Consider the following 18,480-nt stretch of genomic DNA (forward strand, 5'->3'; position numbering starts at 1 on the left):
TGTCATGTGACCGTTTTCAAACCACAATACAGACTAAGGATATTTTCTTTAGAATTATGAAGAACTGGTACATCATGGTGTGGGGCTGTTTTTTAGCATACGGTACTGGAAAACTACATATCATTGAAGGAGTGATCACTGCCAGTGCCACCTATCAGTGCAGCTCATCGGTGTCAGTGCCCAAAAGTGCAGCTAGCCAGTGCCACCTATCAGTGCCCATTAGTGCATTAGTGCATCTCATCAGTGCCACCCAATCAATGCCAGTGCCACCTATCAGTGCCATCCATTTATGAGTGCCATTCAATCAATGCCAGTGCCACCTATCAGTGCCATCCAATGGCACTGATAGGTGGCACTGGCATTGATTGGATGGCACTCATAAATGGATGGCACTGATAGGTGGCACTGGCATTGATTGGATGGCACTCATACATTTGACACTGATGAGATGCACTAATAAGCTGCCTCCCTGCACTGATATAGCACCCCCCCCCCCCAAAAAAAAAGTTAACCACTTCAGGTTCGTTGCAGCCAGTACTGTACCCACACTTCTTCTGCACAATTATACATTATCTCATCTGTATGACAGTGACTTCCCCAGCGCTCATGGCTTACTTGCTTTTTACTGTACTTTTCCTGTCGATCGTGCGGTGCGGTCCTTTCGCAAGGCAATGGAGACTCCTAGGACGCCGGGGACGGCCTCTGGATGACGTCAAGCTCCGCCTACAGTCAGTGTCTGTGTTCAGTACAGTACTGAAGGGGAGGAGCACGCTCAGCCTCAGCACACTGGCACCGCCCGCGCTACAAGAGGCTGTGTTGTTGTGGATAGCCGCGGCTCTGCTGTGAATCATAGCAGCGGCTCGCGGCCGCTACTCGCGGCCCGTGATTAAATGTTGTTCACTGCGTCGATTGGGCCTATATCATAATGCAGGCTGCAGCTGCCTGGACGTGTGGATTTATTATATAGTGGTCGTCGGCCGGCCGCCGGGCCCTGGTGAGAGAATTAAGTTTGGGCCTATATTATGATGGGGGCCTGGAGCTGCAGCTCCATCAGCCCCACGGTAATCCGGCCCTGCCTCTATGCACCGCTCGATGTCACAAAAAAAAAAAAAAAAGTATTCTATTTTGGTATCGGGAGTATTTGCGCGAGTACGAGTACTAGCGCAAATACTCAGTATCGGTATCGGGACAACCCTAGTTTATAGTCTATAGTTTAAATAGATGGCAGCTTTCCCCTCAGTCAGTCATAGTCCAGTGAATCCTTACTATCATGCACAAAAGCCATACACTTGATCTCTGGTAAGTTGATTTAACCCGCAGAACAGATGTTTGTGTATGGTTTAATAACGGTGGTAAAAAAAAAGTAAGAGAGAATTTGCAATAAAACTGGCCTCGGGTGGATGGGCTGGCTGGAATTTGCTTGAGCCTCTTATTCTTGAGCTGATGCACAGGTGATTAAACTGTGTCTCCAACTCTTATGACTCTTACCACCCCAGCTCTGGGGCACCGTAGATTATTTGGCCCATGTCTACTCTCCCAGCAATTACAGGACTATAACTTATTTTAAGCACAGTATTAATGAGGCTTACACCGTCTCTTTAGTGCCGACTGCTGCAGCTCCTAGGGTTGATTATATATTAATCTATTACCCTCCGGCTGCTTCGGTCTAAAAAGTATATAGGCATATCATAGGCATATTATAGTAATGCTAGAATATACTTATTCCGCCTACCATTCCTTTCAATCAGTTCAGTTAGTATGAAACTTGCAGACTTTGCAGATATCATTCACATTCTAAGCCATATAACAGTTATATCAACTTGTTTGTCTTCTTTAGGCCGAGTGCGACAGAAAAAAGAGGAGATTTATAGCATGTATTTTGCCTGATATTTCCATGAGCCTGCCACTACCAACTCCCACATACTACGCTATACTCAGGTTACCAAGTACCTATACACGCGGCCACAGGCATACAGCTGTCGGATCGTAAAGACACGGCTATGAAAAAAAAGAGATCAATCAAAGCATTTATCTAGGCAAAAAGCATTCTAGTACTTTGCTGAGTCTAAAGTATTCATTTGGTCCTGGGAGCTTGCTTGTACACAGGTCCGGATTTGCTCCCTTTGCCGCCCCAAGGCCGAGTCCTTCAATGCCACCCCCCCCCCCCCACACACACACACCATCATTCTCATCCTTTATCGATGACTGCTACAATAGATCGATTAAAAACATATTTCCACACACAAGAACACTGAAAATAACTGGCTTTAATTGTACAGACTGAAAACCCCCTGTACCTCTGGACTCCCTTACATTACACAGCACTCTGCACCTCTGGACTCTTTTACATTACACGGCACCCTGGCTCTAAATCCCTTTACATTACACAGCACCCTGCACCTCTGGACCCCTTTACATTACTAAACCCCCTGCATCTCTGGACCCCTTTACATTACACAACCTCCTGCACCTCTGGACTCCATTACATTACACAGCAGTCTGGACCCCCTTCACATTACACAGCCCCCCACAGCTCTGGACCCCCTGCACATTACCCCCTACAGCTCTGGACCCCCTGCACATTACCCCCTACAGCTCTGGACCCCCTGCACATTACCCCTCTACAGCTCTGGACCCCTTGCACATTACTCCCCTACAGCTCTGGACCCCCTGCACATTGCACACACACACACACACACACACACACAGCTCTGGACCCCCTGCACAATAACCCCCACACACAGCTCTGGACCCCCATGTTGTATAGCTCTGTGTTCGTTCCTACCTTACTTTTTGCACTTTCCTATTCAGAATCACAAGATAATGATTGGTTGCTAGGACCACCTAGCAATCAATCACCTGCAACTCCTCTGGAATTTCCTGTCCTCTGTTCAACACTGCCTTACCGTCTGTCTCTCTCCCTCCAGTCGTTCACAGCTCTTCAGGGTGAAAACGTCTGCTCCACTTGCATCCTCCTATTCACCCTCCAGTCGCCTTGCTGTATAAGAGAGCGAGATACTGTTTTTTTTCCTCTTCTGCTCGCGGCAGCCGTTCCTGTGTGTGACTGTCACCCGGGTAGCGGTACAGTCCGCACTCGACTCGGGCACCCCCACACTCTCCCTGCATGGTCAGGGTTTTGCTGCTCTACCACGCCGCGCTGTTTCTGATGCATACAGGGCATTTGGAGGACAAGGGTGCCGCAGCCACCCGACACCCCCCCAGCGTGTGACACCCGGGGCGAATCGCCCCGCCCCTTAGTTAGTACGCTACTGAATAGCGCGCCGCGCGCCTGTCTTTCACGGCCTCACCAACCTAGCAGCAAGTGCCGGCCGGCTATGTAAATGCGGGGGGCGGCCGCAAAAGCCGAGAAGTCGCCGCAGGAGCTGTGCCGCCCCTGCACCACTGCCGCCCCGAGGCCTGGCCTCGGTGGCCTTGTGGCAAATCCGGCCCTGCTTGTAAAACGACAGCTCTTTAGAAAATACTTCAGCTTTACCTTATCTTCAGTGATTAATCACTGCTGGGAATCTCTCCTAGTCCCTTCGCATTGTTTGCTTACTTGGACAGGAGCTCTTCCGTCCCGACGAGACTTAGCGAGAGGGGGGGGAGCAGGGGGAGTAGGCACATTGAGCAGGCTAACATGGGCTTCGGTCCTCCTTTCTGTTTCGCTGCAGTTTGACTGGAGCTTAGCTAGGCACTGGTCCGGTGAGTCCCGGGAGCCGAGGCATCATCTGTCGTTTCACAGCCTCTCACGCTGTGAAAGATCCATGGGTCTTCTCAAGCATGCCTCGCACTCTCCTCAGGCACTATCAGGCCCCTCCCTCAGAACGTGTGTGTCATGTTCTCGCCTCCATCCCTCCACCCCCTATGGAACCGTTCTAATAGGAGCAACTCAAGTCGCTCAGACTTAGAAAAAGTTTCCTGTACGACTTTGGAACGACTTCAGGGCGACTTGCATTGACTTAAATACAGAAGTCATTTTGCAAGTCGCCTCTGAAGTCGTGTTCAGATCGCCTTGCAGAGTGGCGCAGCAAGTCTTGCTGCCCCTGTTGAACCGGCACTGAGGGCATTTTTTAAAATTGTTTGTCATGAACTATAAAATTAGGTTATAAAAATAGTTTCCATCGCAGAGGTTTAAGAATGTTATTGTCGCTGCTTTGACAAATGGATATGGGGAATTGTGTGTAAAAAGTGCTACATAGAATAAATATATTCAGCCTTAGAACGGATCTGGCAGTTAAAATGTTGGTGCTCAAAGGTGTGTGCCACCTATTGGTGATCGGTGATTAGTGTCCGTAATTGTTGATGTTGTTTTTTTCATCATAACATTGGTGGTCAAACCATCCACCCCTCCTGAACACTGCTGGGATGTATAACATAATTTTCCTAGGCCTGGAAGCCAGAAAGTAAATGAGGAAATGTAAAAAAAAGTTGGAAACAAGTAAATATAATATGCTTTCCTATCTATTTGCTAATGCTAGCAGTATAGGAATTGCAAATCGTCAATGTTGGTGGTCAATAACAGCAAGATTACAGAGAAGTCATTTGGCAGAAGGGTATGGCTTTGTTGACACTTTTTATTTACATTTGTGATCACTGTGATTGATTTATAGTGATCATATTTTGCTTGTAATCTGCCCTGTCTAATGACCGCTCGATCAGAGGTATTTAAAGGGCCACCCATTTGTGTTTTTAGCAGCACCGTTTATAAATGACGCTCCAAAAAATTGTCTCCACCAAGCTGCCATTTTTGTGTTAATGGTGTTGTAACATGGTGGTTAAACGAAACCTAATGAAAAATTGCTGCATTATCATTTTAAAGGTACCAATGAAGATAAAGACTCATAAAAAAACAATATGCAACCTGTATGAAATATTTGACAGTGTATAAATTCTGCAAACAATAAATGTCCAACAATGTGCATGTTTAACGCAAACATAGAAAAGTGCTCAACTGTGCTCAAATCCCAATAGCTTGTACATGTATTTACCGCTTCAATACCGGGCATTTTCACCCCCTTCCTGCCCAGACCAATTTTTAGTTTTCAGCACTGTCACACTTTGACAATTGCGCGGTCATGCAACACTGTACCCAAATGAGATCATTATGTTTTTTTCCCCACAAATAGAGCTTTCTTTTGGTGGTATTTGATCACCTCTGCGGTTTTTATTTTTTGCGCTATAAACAAAAGAAGAGCGACAATTTTGAAAAAAACACAATATTTTTTACTTTTTGATTTAATAAATATCACCATTTTTTTATTTATTTTTTTAAAGACTTTTTTACCTCAGTTTGGACCGATAAGTATTCAACATATTTTTGTTAGAAAAAAAAAAATCGCAATAATCGTTTATTGATTGGTTTGCGCAAATGTTATAGCATTTACAAAATAAGGGATAGATTTATGGTATTTTTTTTTTTTTTTTACTAGTAATAGCGGCGATCTGCGATTTGTATTGTGACAGTGACATTGCCAAAGGACATATCGGACACTTTTGACATGTTTTTGGGACTGTTCACATTTATACAGCGATTAGTGCTATAAAACGGAACTGATTACTGTGTAGATGTGACTGGCAGGGATGGGGTTAACACTAGGGGGCGATTAAGGGGTTAATATGTTCCCTAGCGAGTGATTCTAACTGTAGGGGGAGGGGACTTGCATAGGGAGGAGACCGATGTGTGTTCCTCTGTATTGGGAACACACATCAGTCTCCTCTGACAGGAAATTGATCTGTGTGTTTACACATACAGATCCATGGTCCTGCCATGATTGCGGGCAATTGCGGGTGCCCGGCGGACATCGCGGCTGCAGGGCACGCGCACCGGGTCCCGAGCGATGCGGTGGGCCCGCTTCCCCCCTTAGCCGCCTGGGAAGCCCAGGACGTCATATGATATCCAACCGGAGGGAGGGAGGGTTCCCACCGACGTCATTTTACAATGACTCGGTAGGGAAGTGGTGAATGATATTGAGGTCAGGAGACTGAGATGGCCACTTCAGAACCTTCACTTTATTCCGCTATAGCCAATGACAGGTTGACTTGGTCTTGTGTTTTGGATCAATGTCGTCCTATGCGCAATTTACGGGCTGATGAATGCAAATGTTCCTCCAGTATTTTTGGATAACATACTCAATTCATCTTGCCATCAATTTTTACCAAATTTCCTGTGCCTTTGTAGCTCACACCCCCAAAACATCAGCGATCCACCTCCGCGTTTTACGGTAGGAATGGGTGTACCTTTCATCACAGGCCTTGTTGACTCCTTTCCAAATGTAGCGTTTATGGTTGTGGCCAAAAAGCTAAATTTTGGTCTTCTAACTCCAAATGAATTTATGCCAGAAGGTTTGAGGCTTGTCTCTGTGCTGTTTGACATGAAGCGGGATACTTTGTGGCATTTGTGTAGTAATGGCTTTCTTCTTGCGACTCGACCAAGCAGCCCATCTTTCTTCAAGTGCCTCCAAACTGTGCATCTTGAAACGGCCACACCACATGTTTTCAGAGAGTCCTGTATTTCACCTGAAGTTATTTGTGGGTTTTTCTTTGCATCCCGAACAATTGTCCTCCCAGTTGTGGCTGAAATTTTAATTGGTCTACCTGACCGTGGTTTGGTTTCAACAGAACCCCTCATTTTGCACTTCTAGGTTAGAGTTTGAACACTGCTGATTGGCATTCTCAATACCTTGGATATCTTTTTATATATCTTTCCTGTTTTATACAGTTCAACTACCTTTTCCCGCAGATCTTTTGACAATTATTTTGCTGACTCAAAATCCAGAAATGTCAGTGCAGCACTGGATGAAAGATGCAAGGGTCTGTCAGGAGTCCAGAAACTCATTGACTTATATTGTTTTTTTTTTTCAATGGATCAAAAATGTTAAACGCTGTTGAGTGTTTATCGATGTTTTTCTGCGTTAGAGCGTTTTTACAGCTGAAAAACATCTCTCGGAACCCATCAGTTTTGTGTTTTATTTTTACTGCTCAAAAATGCCACTTCCCAAAACTGCTGGTAACAGCCTATGTGTGCATGGACACATAGGATAGCATGATAGAGAGTTTAATGACTATAGAAAAAAACGTCTACAGCCAAAAAGTGGCTGGTAAGGTGCTAAAAGGGCATGTCCGCATATTTACACTACAAATTTTGAATGGACCCTTTGGATACTGCTATACACCCTTCAAGCAAACCATGCAAATGTAAAATAGGGATTTTTAGTTCACATATATTGAAATACACGGTTAAGCTGACCAAAGTAATCCATCTTATGGTCAGTCCCACACTGCCTTGCAACTGTAAATGCTACGATGGACAGCCTTTAGCACCTGATAGTTTATCCACTTTAATACTGGGCACCCCCCCCCCCCCTTTCTTGCCCAGACCAATTTTCGGCTTTCTTCGCTGTCGCACTTTGAATGACAATTGCGCAGTCATGTAACACTGTACCCAAACAAAATGTTTATCATTTTGGTCTCACAAATAGAGCTTTCTTTTGGTGATATTTGATCACCAGATTTTTTGCTAACAAAATAAAAAAATGAAAAAAAAATGTATTTTGTTTTTGTTAGAACATTTTGTAAATAAGCAATTATTTCCCCTTCACTAATGGGTACTGATGAGGTGCCACTAATTGGCACTGATAGGCGACACTGGGCACTTAAAAGCGACACTGATAGGCGACACTGATGGGCAATGATTGGTGGGACTGATGGGTGGCACTGATGGGTGGCACTGATGGGTGGCACTGATGGGTGGCACTGAAAGGCAGCACTGATGAGGAGGCACTGGCAGGCTTTACTGCTGTTCACTGATTGGCAACTACAGTGGGCAATGATTGGCACAAGTTCATACCTGGTGGTTCTGAGTGGAATCCCTGGGTGGGTATCCTTGGTCAGCATCCCCGGGAGCCATGGGTGGCATCCCTGGTGCTCCTGGGTGAGCATCCTCGGGGTGGCTGCTGCACTGATAATAAGCACAGATCCCCCCTGTCAGGAGAGTAGCCGATCGACTCTTCTCTACTCGCATCTGGAATATGCAGTTAGCGGTCCTCCAGCTATTGCAGAACTACAGGTCCCATGAGGCATAGCAAGACTCTGACAGCCACAAGCATGACACCCAGAGGCATCATGGGATTTGTAATTTTGCAACAGCTGGAGGTCCGCTAATTGCATATCCCTGCGATAGTGGAAAAGCCGATATATTCGGCTTTTTCTGTTTTACACCGTGATCAGCTGTGATTGGACACAGCTGATCACGTGTTAACAAGCCTCCATCAGAGGCTCTTTAACCAGATCGGAGATGCGGTGTGTCAGACTGACACACCACATCAATGATTGCTGGGTTATCCTGATCACGTTATGTGACATCCGGTCGAGATAACAGAACCACTTTGTGCATGTCATATTGCTATATGGCGGTCAGCAAGTGGTTAAATACATGTACAAGTTATTGGGATTTTAGTGCATGTATATCTTTTTTCTTTGTTGTATTGAAAGTCAATGACCAGACCTGAACCTAGTAGCCCCTTTTCTCGCAGATCTTTTGACAATAATTTTGCTTTTCCCATGACTCAAAATCCAGAAATGTCAGTGCAGCACTGGATGAAAGATGCAAGGGTCTTTCGGAAGTCCAGAAACTCGATGACTTATATTGTTTTTTTTTTTTAAGAATTTTTTTTTTTCAATGGATCAAAAATGTTAAACGCTGTTGAGTGTTTATTGATGTTTTTCTGCGTTAGAGCGTTTTTACAGCTGAAAAACATCTCTCGGAACCCACCAGTTTTGTGTTTTCTTTTTACTGCTCAAAAATGCCACTTCCCAAAACTGCTGATAACAGCCTATGTGTGCATGGACACATAGGATAACATGATAGAGAGTTTAATGACTATAGAAAAAAACGTCTACAGCCAAAAATAGCTTCTACAAAAACATCCAGTGTGCATGAGGCCTTAGGTTCCATGCACACTGGACATTAAAGTGGATGTTCCCTGATGTTGTAAAGCGCTGCGTAAACTGTTGGCGCTATATAAATCCTGTATTATAATAATAATAATAATAATGTAAACCCACTCTCATCAATAGTAAACTACTGCCATAGTGCTGATCTATAAGGCGATACATGCCTCCTGCATATATCCTTACCAGTCAAATGTGTCCCGTTTATTAGTTAGAAGCCCCCAAAAACAGCAGATTCAGTGGGTGGGTCTGTCATCTGCGCTTGGTGGGCGGGGTCATGATGTCAGCAGATGCCCTGCCCACCTCTACACTCCCCTTGGCCAGAGCGTGCATAACTTGTCTATGTATATTCTGATGGCTGTTCACTGGAGCATTTCATCATGACATTGAACTGTGTCTCACCTCATGTTTTGAAAACATTTAATCAAAACACAGGACAAGCAGCCAATTCTAGGAGAGCTCGAAGGGAGAGGGGAGGGGGATGTGAATTGTGCACTGTTTACAGAAACTGTGTGTCTGCAGGCTAGTGCACGAGATATGTAAATAACCTGTCACTCAAAGCATGGGGGCGGAACGGACTTTGCTTTTTCTCTGAAAGTCCGTTTTATTCCCCTGAACAATAAAAAGCTGATTGCTCAGCGCTGGATTAACTCTGTGTGGCAAGACTGGGCACAGATGATAGGAAATCGTATTATCTTCATTGTGACATAAAAAAAAAACATTTTTGGGTTTACATCCACTTTAAAATAACGTTATACAAAGGCCAGTAGCTTTGCGTTGAGTCTTTCAATGTTTAACGTTTGTGCAATTGCGTTTATCGTTTTTTAGCGTTTAAAAAAATCATATTTTTTTTTCAATGGATCAAAAACGTTAAATGCTGGTGAGCCACGTTTCTGAGCGTTTATCAACATTTATCAGCCTTTATGAGTGTTTAGCATTTTTTGTGGTCAGAAAAAACACTCCATAACGCGATTTTAGAGCGTTCAGAAAACAGCCATGTGTGCATGGACACATAGTATAACATAGAGGGGAATTTATGGGATGTTATAAAAAAAAAACGCCCAAACTCCCAAAAAACTGCCATTTATGAGCTTCAGTGTGCATGGAGCCTAATAGCCATTCAAACTTCTTTGCGTCAACTTGCGTCAACTTGATTTAATAAATGGCTTCAGTCAGACACTAACCATGTGTGAAAGAAATATTTTTTGTGTTATCATTCATATATCCTCTGAAAAATTGTAAAGAAAAAATAAATTCTGACAGGGTTAATTTATGAGCACAACTGTGTGTGTGTGTGTGTGTGTATGTACATTATCATATAGATATTGATATATAGATATAAAACATTTAAAAAAAAAAAAGTCATACTTACACAAGAGTGTAATACGGCATACATTTGCACAGAGTAGTCTCGACCCTCCTCTTCGCGTGTCATCTGCTGGTGCTCCTGTCTCCTCCCCCTTGCCAAGTGCTCAGCATAGAAAGCTGCTTGGTATGTGGGCTTGACAAGCTGACGTGTTTCACACTAAACTTTAGTGCTTAATCATAGCTATGATTAAGCACTAAAGTTTAGTGTGAAACGTGTCAGCTTGTACCCCGTTTGCTGTGGCATGTATCCTGTGTTTTTCATTTTACAATAAAAGCAACAAGTTTTAGAGTGCGGCTGTCCAGAAACTGTACCCAAATACATTTTATATCATTTTTTGGATGGTTTTTAATCACCACTGAGTTTTTCCATTTTATTACTATATAAAGGAAAAAGGTTGACATATTTTGATAGCTGCGCTGGTCTGGCAACACTGGCACTAGTGTACAGTACCTGTTGCAGAGAATGTGTTTCCAGCACGACATCATCGCGCTTATTCTCGGCGACAGGGTGCCGACATCTCGCACTCGCTGGAATAGACAAAGCACATTCCAGCGAGCGCGTCATAGAAGCGACTGGGATCCGACTTGGATTCCTGCCAATTCTATCTGCGGCGTTTTGTTTGAATCCTGAGGGGGAACTCCCACGCCAAATTTCAAATAAAAAACCGGCATGGGTTCCCCCCAGGGGCATACCAGGCCCTTAGGTCTGGTATGGGTTGTAAGGAGACCCCCCCCTACACCGAAAAACCGCCGTGGGGGTCCCCCCACAATCCATACCAGACCCGTATCCAAAGCACGCTGCCCGGCCGGCCAGGAAGGGAGTGGGGACGAGCGAGCGCCCCCCCCTCCTGAGCTGTACCAGGCCGCATGGGGGGGTTGGGTGCTCTGGGGCAGGAGGGCGCACTGCGGCCCCCCCACCCCAGAGCACCCTGTCCCCATGTTGAAATGGACAGGGCCTCTTCCCGACAACCCTGGCCGTTGATTGTCGGGGTCTGCGGGCGGGGGGCTTATCGGAATCTGGAAGCCCCCTTTTAATAAGGGGGCCCCCAGATACCGACCCCCCCCACCCTAGGTGAATGAATATCGGGTACATTGCCTCCAGGTGAATGGGTAGGGGTACAAAGTGTAAAAGAAAATAAAAAAACACAGGGTTTTTAAAGTAATTTATTAGTCAGCTCCGGGGGGGCCCCCCTCTCTTCTTTAGCTCTTTTACCAGGGGGGGCCTTCTTCCGCTCTCCGGGGGTCTTCGCTGGCTCCCGCAATGGGGCTCGTAGGTGGTCAATCTCGCTGAGAAAGGGAGCGAGATTGACACAATATCGCGGTCACCCACTGTAGCAGTGATCAGAACATGCTGCTGGCTTACATTGGTCTGGTGACACTGGGACTGATGTGGCAAGCGATCATGAACTTTGCGGACTAACCGTGTTCTGCTGTTCTGTTAACTCCAGGATTGGTGTGGCTGCGATCAGGAGTGCTGTTGCTGGCTGAACTGGTCTGGTGACACTGGGACTGGTGTGGCAGTGATCAGGAACACTGTTTCTCGCTTACACTGGTAATGGTGTGACAGTGATCAAAAACACTGTTCCTAGCTTACACAGGTCTGGTGACACTAGGCCTGGTGTGGAGGCGATCAGGAGTATTGTTGCAGGTTGTACTGTTCTGGTGACCCTGGGACTGGTTTGGCAGCAATCAGAAACACTGTTGCTGGTGACGTGGCAGAATCTGGTTGTATGCAGAGCACACCGCCATTCTGCCTGTGCTATTAAGCACACACTTCATCTTATTGAAATAATCCATCTTTAAGCTAAAAGTTTCACTCGCCATTCATCCGATCTGCCATTCATTCAAGTCAAGAGACCTCAACACCAACTGTTCTCATCATAGCTCCCAGCAATCACTGCCTGCCAACGCCCACACAACGTGCTTTTATTATAAGTTTTCACAAAGCAGCTGATTGGTCACATGCTGTGACCTCCTCCATCGCAAGTGATGTCACAACATGTGACCTCCTCCATGGGAAGTCAGGATACAGCATGGGGGCTCTACACAGCAAATGCCCATATATGGATTTGACAACATATGATAACCCTTCCGACAGGGATATTTAGATACATACAATACATGAATACAACAATAACACAATACAATAATAATACAATAACGATACAGTAATAATACAATAACGATGAGCACAGTTCCTGATGAGGGGAGCTTATCTGCAGGTGTATGTTCTTGTCACAATACAATGTTGATCAGGCACCGAGAGATGACGAGCATATATCCGCTAAACCGACAATGCGTTTGCAGAGTGGACGCATCCCCACAGGCGAATTTCTGTGCATCACACAGGGGCCCTTTCACCGGCTGACATCCCCACTCCGCAAACACCCTTCTCCAAATCAGGAAGTTTATCTCAACCAGTCTAGGTCCGCCCCAGTCAGTTCTTTAGAGCTGGTTGCGGGAGAGCTAACACTGGGTGACGCTATGACAATACATATTAAATACATCTTCATAAGATTTCCACAACACTGGCTGCATTAGTTGTTTTGTTTTTTTAATCAAAAACAACTTTTATTGAGCATAAATAAATAAATGAACAAACGGGTGATAAGTGCAACATGCACTGCAAGTACAAGTAAATCCAATTGACATACACAGGGACATGCAAAAGGGGGGACAGAGAAAATAATAGAGGGAATTGTTTACTTGGCGTGGGCTACAAGGTGTCTATAGCGCCAGCGGGGCGGAGAGGGAAAGGAGGAGGGGGAGTCTCCAAAAAAAGGGCGGGTGTCCGCAGAGCAGAACCACAACTAGTCAACCGTATTAAACGAGGAAGATTCCTCCAGCCACCTGTCCCAGACTTTATTGTACTTCTTCGGGCAGCACCTGCGGGCATACATTGCTTTTTTGTATGGGAGAGTGTCGTTGACGGCACTGAGCCATTGCTGAAAAGTGGGGGGAGCCCCTCTCATCCACAACCTGGCGACTTGCATCTTGGCAAGGAATAATGTTTCCTGCAAAAATATATTTAAGTATTTTTCGCTTTCGGGGAGCGAGAGGAGCCCCAGCACACACTGACAGGGCAGAGGGACACAGGGGAGCCCATGTGATCATGGAGAAACTGAACCACCTGGGTCCAGAACCCTTGAATGGGGGGGGACAGGTCCAGAGCAAGTGAAAGAAGGAGGCGTTGGGGTGGCCACATCTGGGGCAGTTGGGGTCATAGTCTTGTCTGTATTTGGAGATGCGGTAGGGCGTCAGATATGATCTGTGGAGGATAAACAAGTGGGTAAGGCGGTCAGAGAGCTTGTGGGAGACGGTCCTGCAGTTGGCGAGGGCTTCCCCCCAATCCCCGTCAGTCACAGCGCCCAGGTCAGGCTCCCAACGGGTTTTCAACTGGTAGGCAGTGGTGGTTGTCACGGGCTGTAGAAGGTACGTATAGAGTTGGGAGATGAGTCTCTTATGGTCTGTTCCCAGTGCAATGTCTACTAGGAGGGGAACCTCAAGGGCTGGGATAGGGTTACCGAGCTGCGTGTCGAGTGCGTGTTGGAGCTGGAGGAAGCAGAAGAACATGTGATTTTGTAATGTGAAGTTTTCTTTAAGTGTTTGGAATGGCCTGACCGATCTGCGAGCCACCACCTGTGACAGGCATATAACGCCCCTGTCAATGCACAGGCTGTGGTCGGGGACAGAGGCAAGTTCGGGTAAGAGCGGGTTGTCCCAGATGGGTATGTGGGAGTGAGGGGAGGGTGCCCTACCGAAGCGTATAGCAAGCTGCCATATTTTACAGTGGTGGAATAACATGTGCCTGCCCTCATTGGCCCTGGGAGGGCCACGGGGCTCTCGGAACAGGAGCTGAAAGGGGTGGCTCAGGGGGCCCGGGGCAATGCGAGCAGACCAGGGCGGAGTACCAATCCCTGTCAGAGTGGTTGTAGTGGAAAAAGTGTGAGAGCTGGGATGCCAAATAGTAGAGGAGTAGGTCAGGGAGCGCAGAGCCACCCAAGTCGGCCGGGCATTTCAGGGCCCGCCAGGACAACTTGTGCCGGGAGGGACCCCAGACAAATGTGTTGAGGATGGCCTCCATGGCTTTAAATGTACGTTGGGGAAGATACAGAGGGGCCTGCCAGAACACGTAGAGCAGTTTTGGTAGGAGGATCATTTTGATCAGGTTAATCCGGCCCATTACCCCAAGGGGGAGACGGGACCATATCTGTGTTTTTTGTTTCAAAAGAGCAAATGAGGGTTCGAAATTGAGGGCAGCGTAGTCAGAGAGGGACCTAGATACAGTGATACCAAGGTATTTATTGGTGCTGGCTCTGACCAGGGGGAGCGCGGCTTGGTCGGCAGTGGGGGCACCCGCGTCTAGGGGAAGGATTTGGGACTTAGTCCAGTTTATCCGGAGCCCCGAGTAAGTCCTGAAGGCCATGACAACCTGGAGAGCAGTCTGGAGTGAGGGGCCCGCGTCGGGCAGGTAGAGAAGCATGTCGTCGGCGTAGAGGCTAACAACCTCAGTCAGCCGACGGCTGCACTAGTTTTGATCACTGCCACTGGTGTGGTGGCAATCAGGAACAATGTTACTGGTTCTTGGTGTGGCAGCAATTCGAAACACTGTTACTGGCTTACACTGCTTTCGTGACCATAGGACTGGTGTATCGATGATTAGGAACACTGTTGCTGGCTGCACTGGTCTAGTAACACAAGGATTGGTGTGATGGCAATCAGGAACACTGTTGCTGACTTACACTGCTCTGGTGACACTGGGCCTGGTGTGGCAGTAATTAGGAACATTGTTATTGGCTGACACTGCTCTAGTGACACTGGGCATGGTGTGGCAGTGATTAGGAACATTGTTATTTGCTGACACTGATCTGGTGACACTTTGACTTGTGCTATGGGATTCATGAACATTTTTGCTGGCTGCACTGGTCTGGTGACACTGGGAATGGTGTGGTGTTGATCAGTTGATGGCATACACTGGTCTGGTAACATTATCCCTGGAGTTGCAGCAATCAGGAGTACTTTTTATGGCTGCACTAGTCTGGTAACTGGTGTGGCGACGATCGGAACACTGTTGCTGGCTTAAGCTGGTCTGATGACACTAGGACTGGTGTGGCTAGTGATCAAGAATGCTGCTGTTGACTAGCATTGGTTTGGTAACTCATGGACTAGTGCGGCTGAGATCAGGAACACTGATGCTGGCTAGTGTCACTGGGACTAGTGTAGTGGCAATCAGGAAGACTATTTTTAGTGACACTGGGACTGGTGTGGTGGTAATCAGGAACACTGTTACTGGCTTCACTGGTCTGGTGACACTGGAACTGGTGTGACTGGTGTGGTTATCTCAGTACATGTCTCCTTTAAAGAGCTAGGTAACTTGGGCCTCCACATACTGTAGAAGGAAAGGTCCAAATAGTTAGTAATCAGCTGTACTTTGTTTTTAAACCCAGTTGGCAATATGGCCATTACGACTTGTCTAGTCCTGCTCCTATGTCTGCTTTTGCCAACATTTAATGGTTATTAAAAAAAAAGTACTAATTTATCTTTCAGAAGAGAAACCGAAAGAAAAGTAAAAAGAAGAAAGACAGTGACTCGGCATTTATTTCACTTCCAGCTAACTTGGAAAATTCCACTATTGTTGAAAGCGATGATGATGATGATGATGGATGTGGCAGCCTTACAGACCTTGTTACTAGTGAAAGCATACAACCTACTGCATTGACTATAGGAAATGCTGATGCTAATGCTACCAATACACCAGCCGAACCTGACGATGGTGAAACGGTACCAAAAGATAGGGAAGATCCTAGTACTGGACTAGAGAATGCAGTGTTAATACACAATAAAGATGTGCCACCTAACAAGGATGAGCACAAAAAGGAAGCTAAAGATGAAATGCCCAATGTGTCCAAAAGAGAGGAAGTTTTAATATCCTCAAATAAAGAAGTTCCTGAAAGCATAGTGACTAGTTCTTCTGATTTAGAAGTTAAGAGTGTCAGTGAGAAAGAGGCCTCCAAGGATAAGAAGATAATTGCTGTTCAGGTCAAAGAACTAAACATTTCTGAGAGTGCTTTGGACATGTCAACTGACTCTAAACTTAAAAAGGTTGAGCTTGGAAATGAGCATGAGAGTCAAAATGTACAGAACGACGAAGGATCAAAAAATATTCACAGCAGTAGTAAGAAGGACACTATTAACACATGTATGCAAAATACAGGCAAAAGCGGCATAAAACCTGATGTGGTTAAAAAAAATCAAAAGTCAGCTAGTTCTGAAAGAGCACTTGAAGTGGAAACAAAAGCAGAAAACGCCAAAAACAAGGTCCCACCTGCCCACAAGTGTGACAAGAAAGACAAACAGGTAGATGCTGCTACAAAGGTTTTAGCTCATGAAGAGAAAAACAACTGTGGACATGCGACTAAAGATAGTGAATATATTTCTGGTGGTAGAATTTGTGAAACTAAACTGACAACAAAATCACAAAATGAAAAGGAAGCTGAAGAAAGTACTAAAGACAGTCTCCCAGATACCTCTAATACATTAATCCAGAAGGATACAATCAAAAATGAAAACCGCAAAGGATCTAAAAACATAAATGAGAAAAAAGCATCAAAAAATGGAGATGCCAAACAAAATAACAAGGATGCTAAGGTTGGTTACTACAAAATTTTGTCAAACCTTTATGTGTTCATTGTGTTAGTTTGCTGTTGCAAATAGTTTCTTGGTTGTCTAAAAACATGTAGCATCTAACTGAATATGTTGACAGCAAAATAAATATTGCACTCTGCTTTAAGGGGAATCTAGCCTTGCATATTAACAATAGGATCTAGCCTTGGAGACCCAGGCATAATCACTTGACTAGAGCTTAAGAACTGTTTTTTAACATTATGTACCGTATGTTAGTGGCCAGGGGTGTGTGGCTAGAGATGAGTTTAGCTGTCAGTCAAAATGTGCAATGTGTAAATATACACCATGTGCTTAGCTGCACATTTTGGGGTAAGAAGCGGTGTATTTGAAAAGCTTGTTTGGGGGAGTACATTTTTTTTTAAATGGTTAAATTTTAGTGGTTGCTGTCCCCACAGCTTATGCTATTATTAGGTATTGGGTAAATATATCAACAACTTCCATATACAGAACCTTCTGCTCTCATTTGATCCGGCAGAAGGCAAAAAATAAATAAAAAAACTTCTAAAGGGTGGTCCAATTTATTCAACAGTGAAAAAAAACATTTCTTCCTGATTCCCAAATACAATTAGCTATTCCCTGAATCAACAGTCTCTATTATTACTTATACATGTTAATAGCCAGTTAAAGTCTGTACATTTAGGAATGCATCCAGCCTTTAACCACTTAAGGACCGGACCAATATGCTGCCTAAAGACCCAAGGTGTTTTTACAATTTGGCACTGCGCTGCTTTAACTGGTAATTGCGCAGTCATGCAATGTTGTACCGAAACAAAATTTGCGTCCTTTTCTTCCCACAAATAGAGCTTTCTTTTGATGGTATTTGATTGCCCCTGCGATTTTTACCCCTTTCCGAATAAGGGTGACACCAAGTCCCAAACGATCTTGCCAGCGCTCCCCATGTAATCTGGGCATCCTTCCGGCTCTACCTCACTATCTTTGCCCTCATAAACCCTAAAGCTCCATGTGTAGCCTGTTGCCCTGTCACAGAGCTTATAGAGCTTGACCCCGTATCTGGCACGCTTGCTGGGAAGGTACTGCTTGAAAGACAAGCGGACAGAAAATTTAATCAGGGACTCGTCAACGCAGACAACTTGCTGGGGATTAAACAAGGCTGCAAAACGTTTGTTGAAATGGTTTATGAGGGGCCGAATTTTGTAGAGCCGGTAAATTCAGGGTCTCCATGTGGACGACAAAGTGCATTGTCACTGAAATGCAGGAACCGCAGGATCGCCTCGTATCGTTTCCTGACCATGTGAGCAGAGAACACGGGCATATGGTCAATTGGATGTGTGGACCAATACATCCGCAATTCCGGAAATTGGTGTATGCCCATGTTGAGTGTAAGGCCCAGAAAGGTCTTAAATTCGGAAACCTCAAGAGGTTTCCATTCTTTGGTAAGGAGGGTCTGGGGATTAGCGGCGATGTAGGTACCAGCATATAAATTACTCTGGTCCACAATAGATCTATAGAGATCTTCCG

At 45.5% G+C, this 18,480-nt stretch overlaps 1 protein-coding gene across 5 annotated transcripts in view; it reads left to right on the forward strand.

Annotated features, from left to right (window-relative positions):
* Positions 1–18,480, forward strand: part of RNF213 (ring finger protein 213) — a 520,350-nt gene that overhangs the window by 64,762 nt on the left and 437,108 nt on the right. For 2 of the 5 annotated variants that reach the window (XM_040345004.1, XM_040345005.1), the window contains exon 1: positions 14,980–16,965. The exons of 2 other annotated variants lie outside the window; for them this stretch is intronic. In XM_040345004.1, the coding sequence (XP_040200938.1) occupies positions 16,210–16,965 (756 nt within the window). In that variant the 5' untranslated portion in view covers positions 14,980–16,209. Of the gene's footprint in view, positions 1–14,971; positions 16,966–18,480 lie in introns of those variants that run through there. One more of the 5 variants, XM_040345006.1, reaches the window with a different exon arrangement.

Source organism: Rana temporaria, chromosome 3 (genome assembly GCF_905171775.1).
Source record: "Rana temporaria chromosome 3, aRanTem1.1, whole genome shotgun sequence".
NCBI lineage: Eukaryota > Metazoa > Chordata > Amphibia > Anura > Ranidae > Rana > Rana temporaria.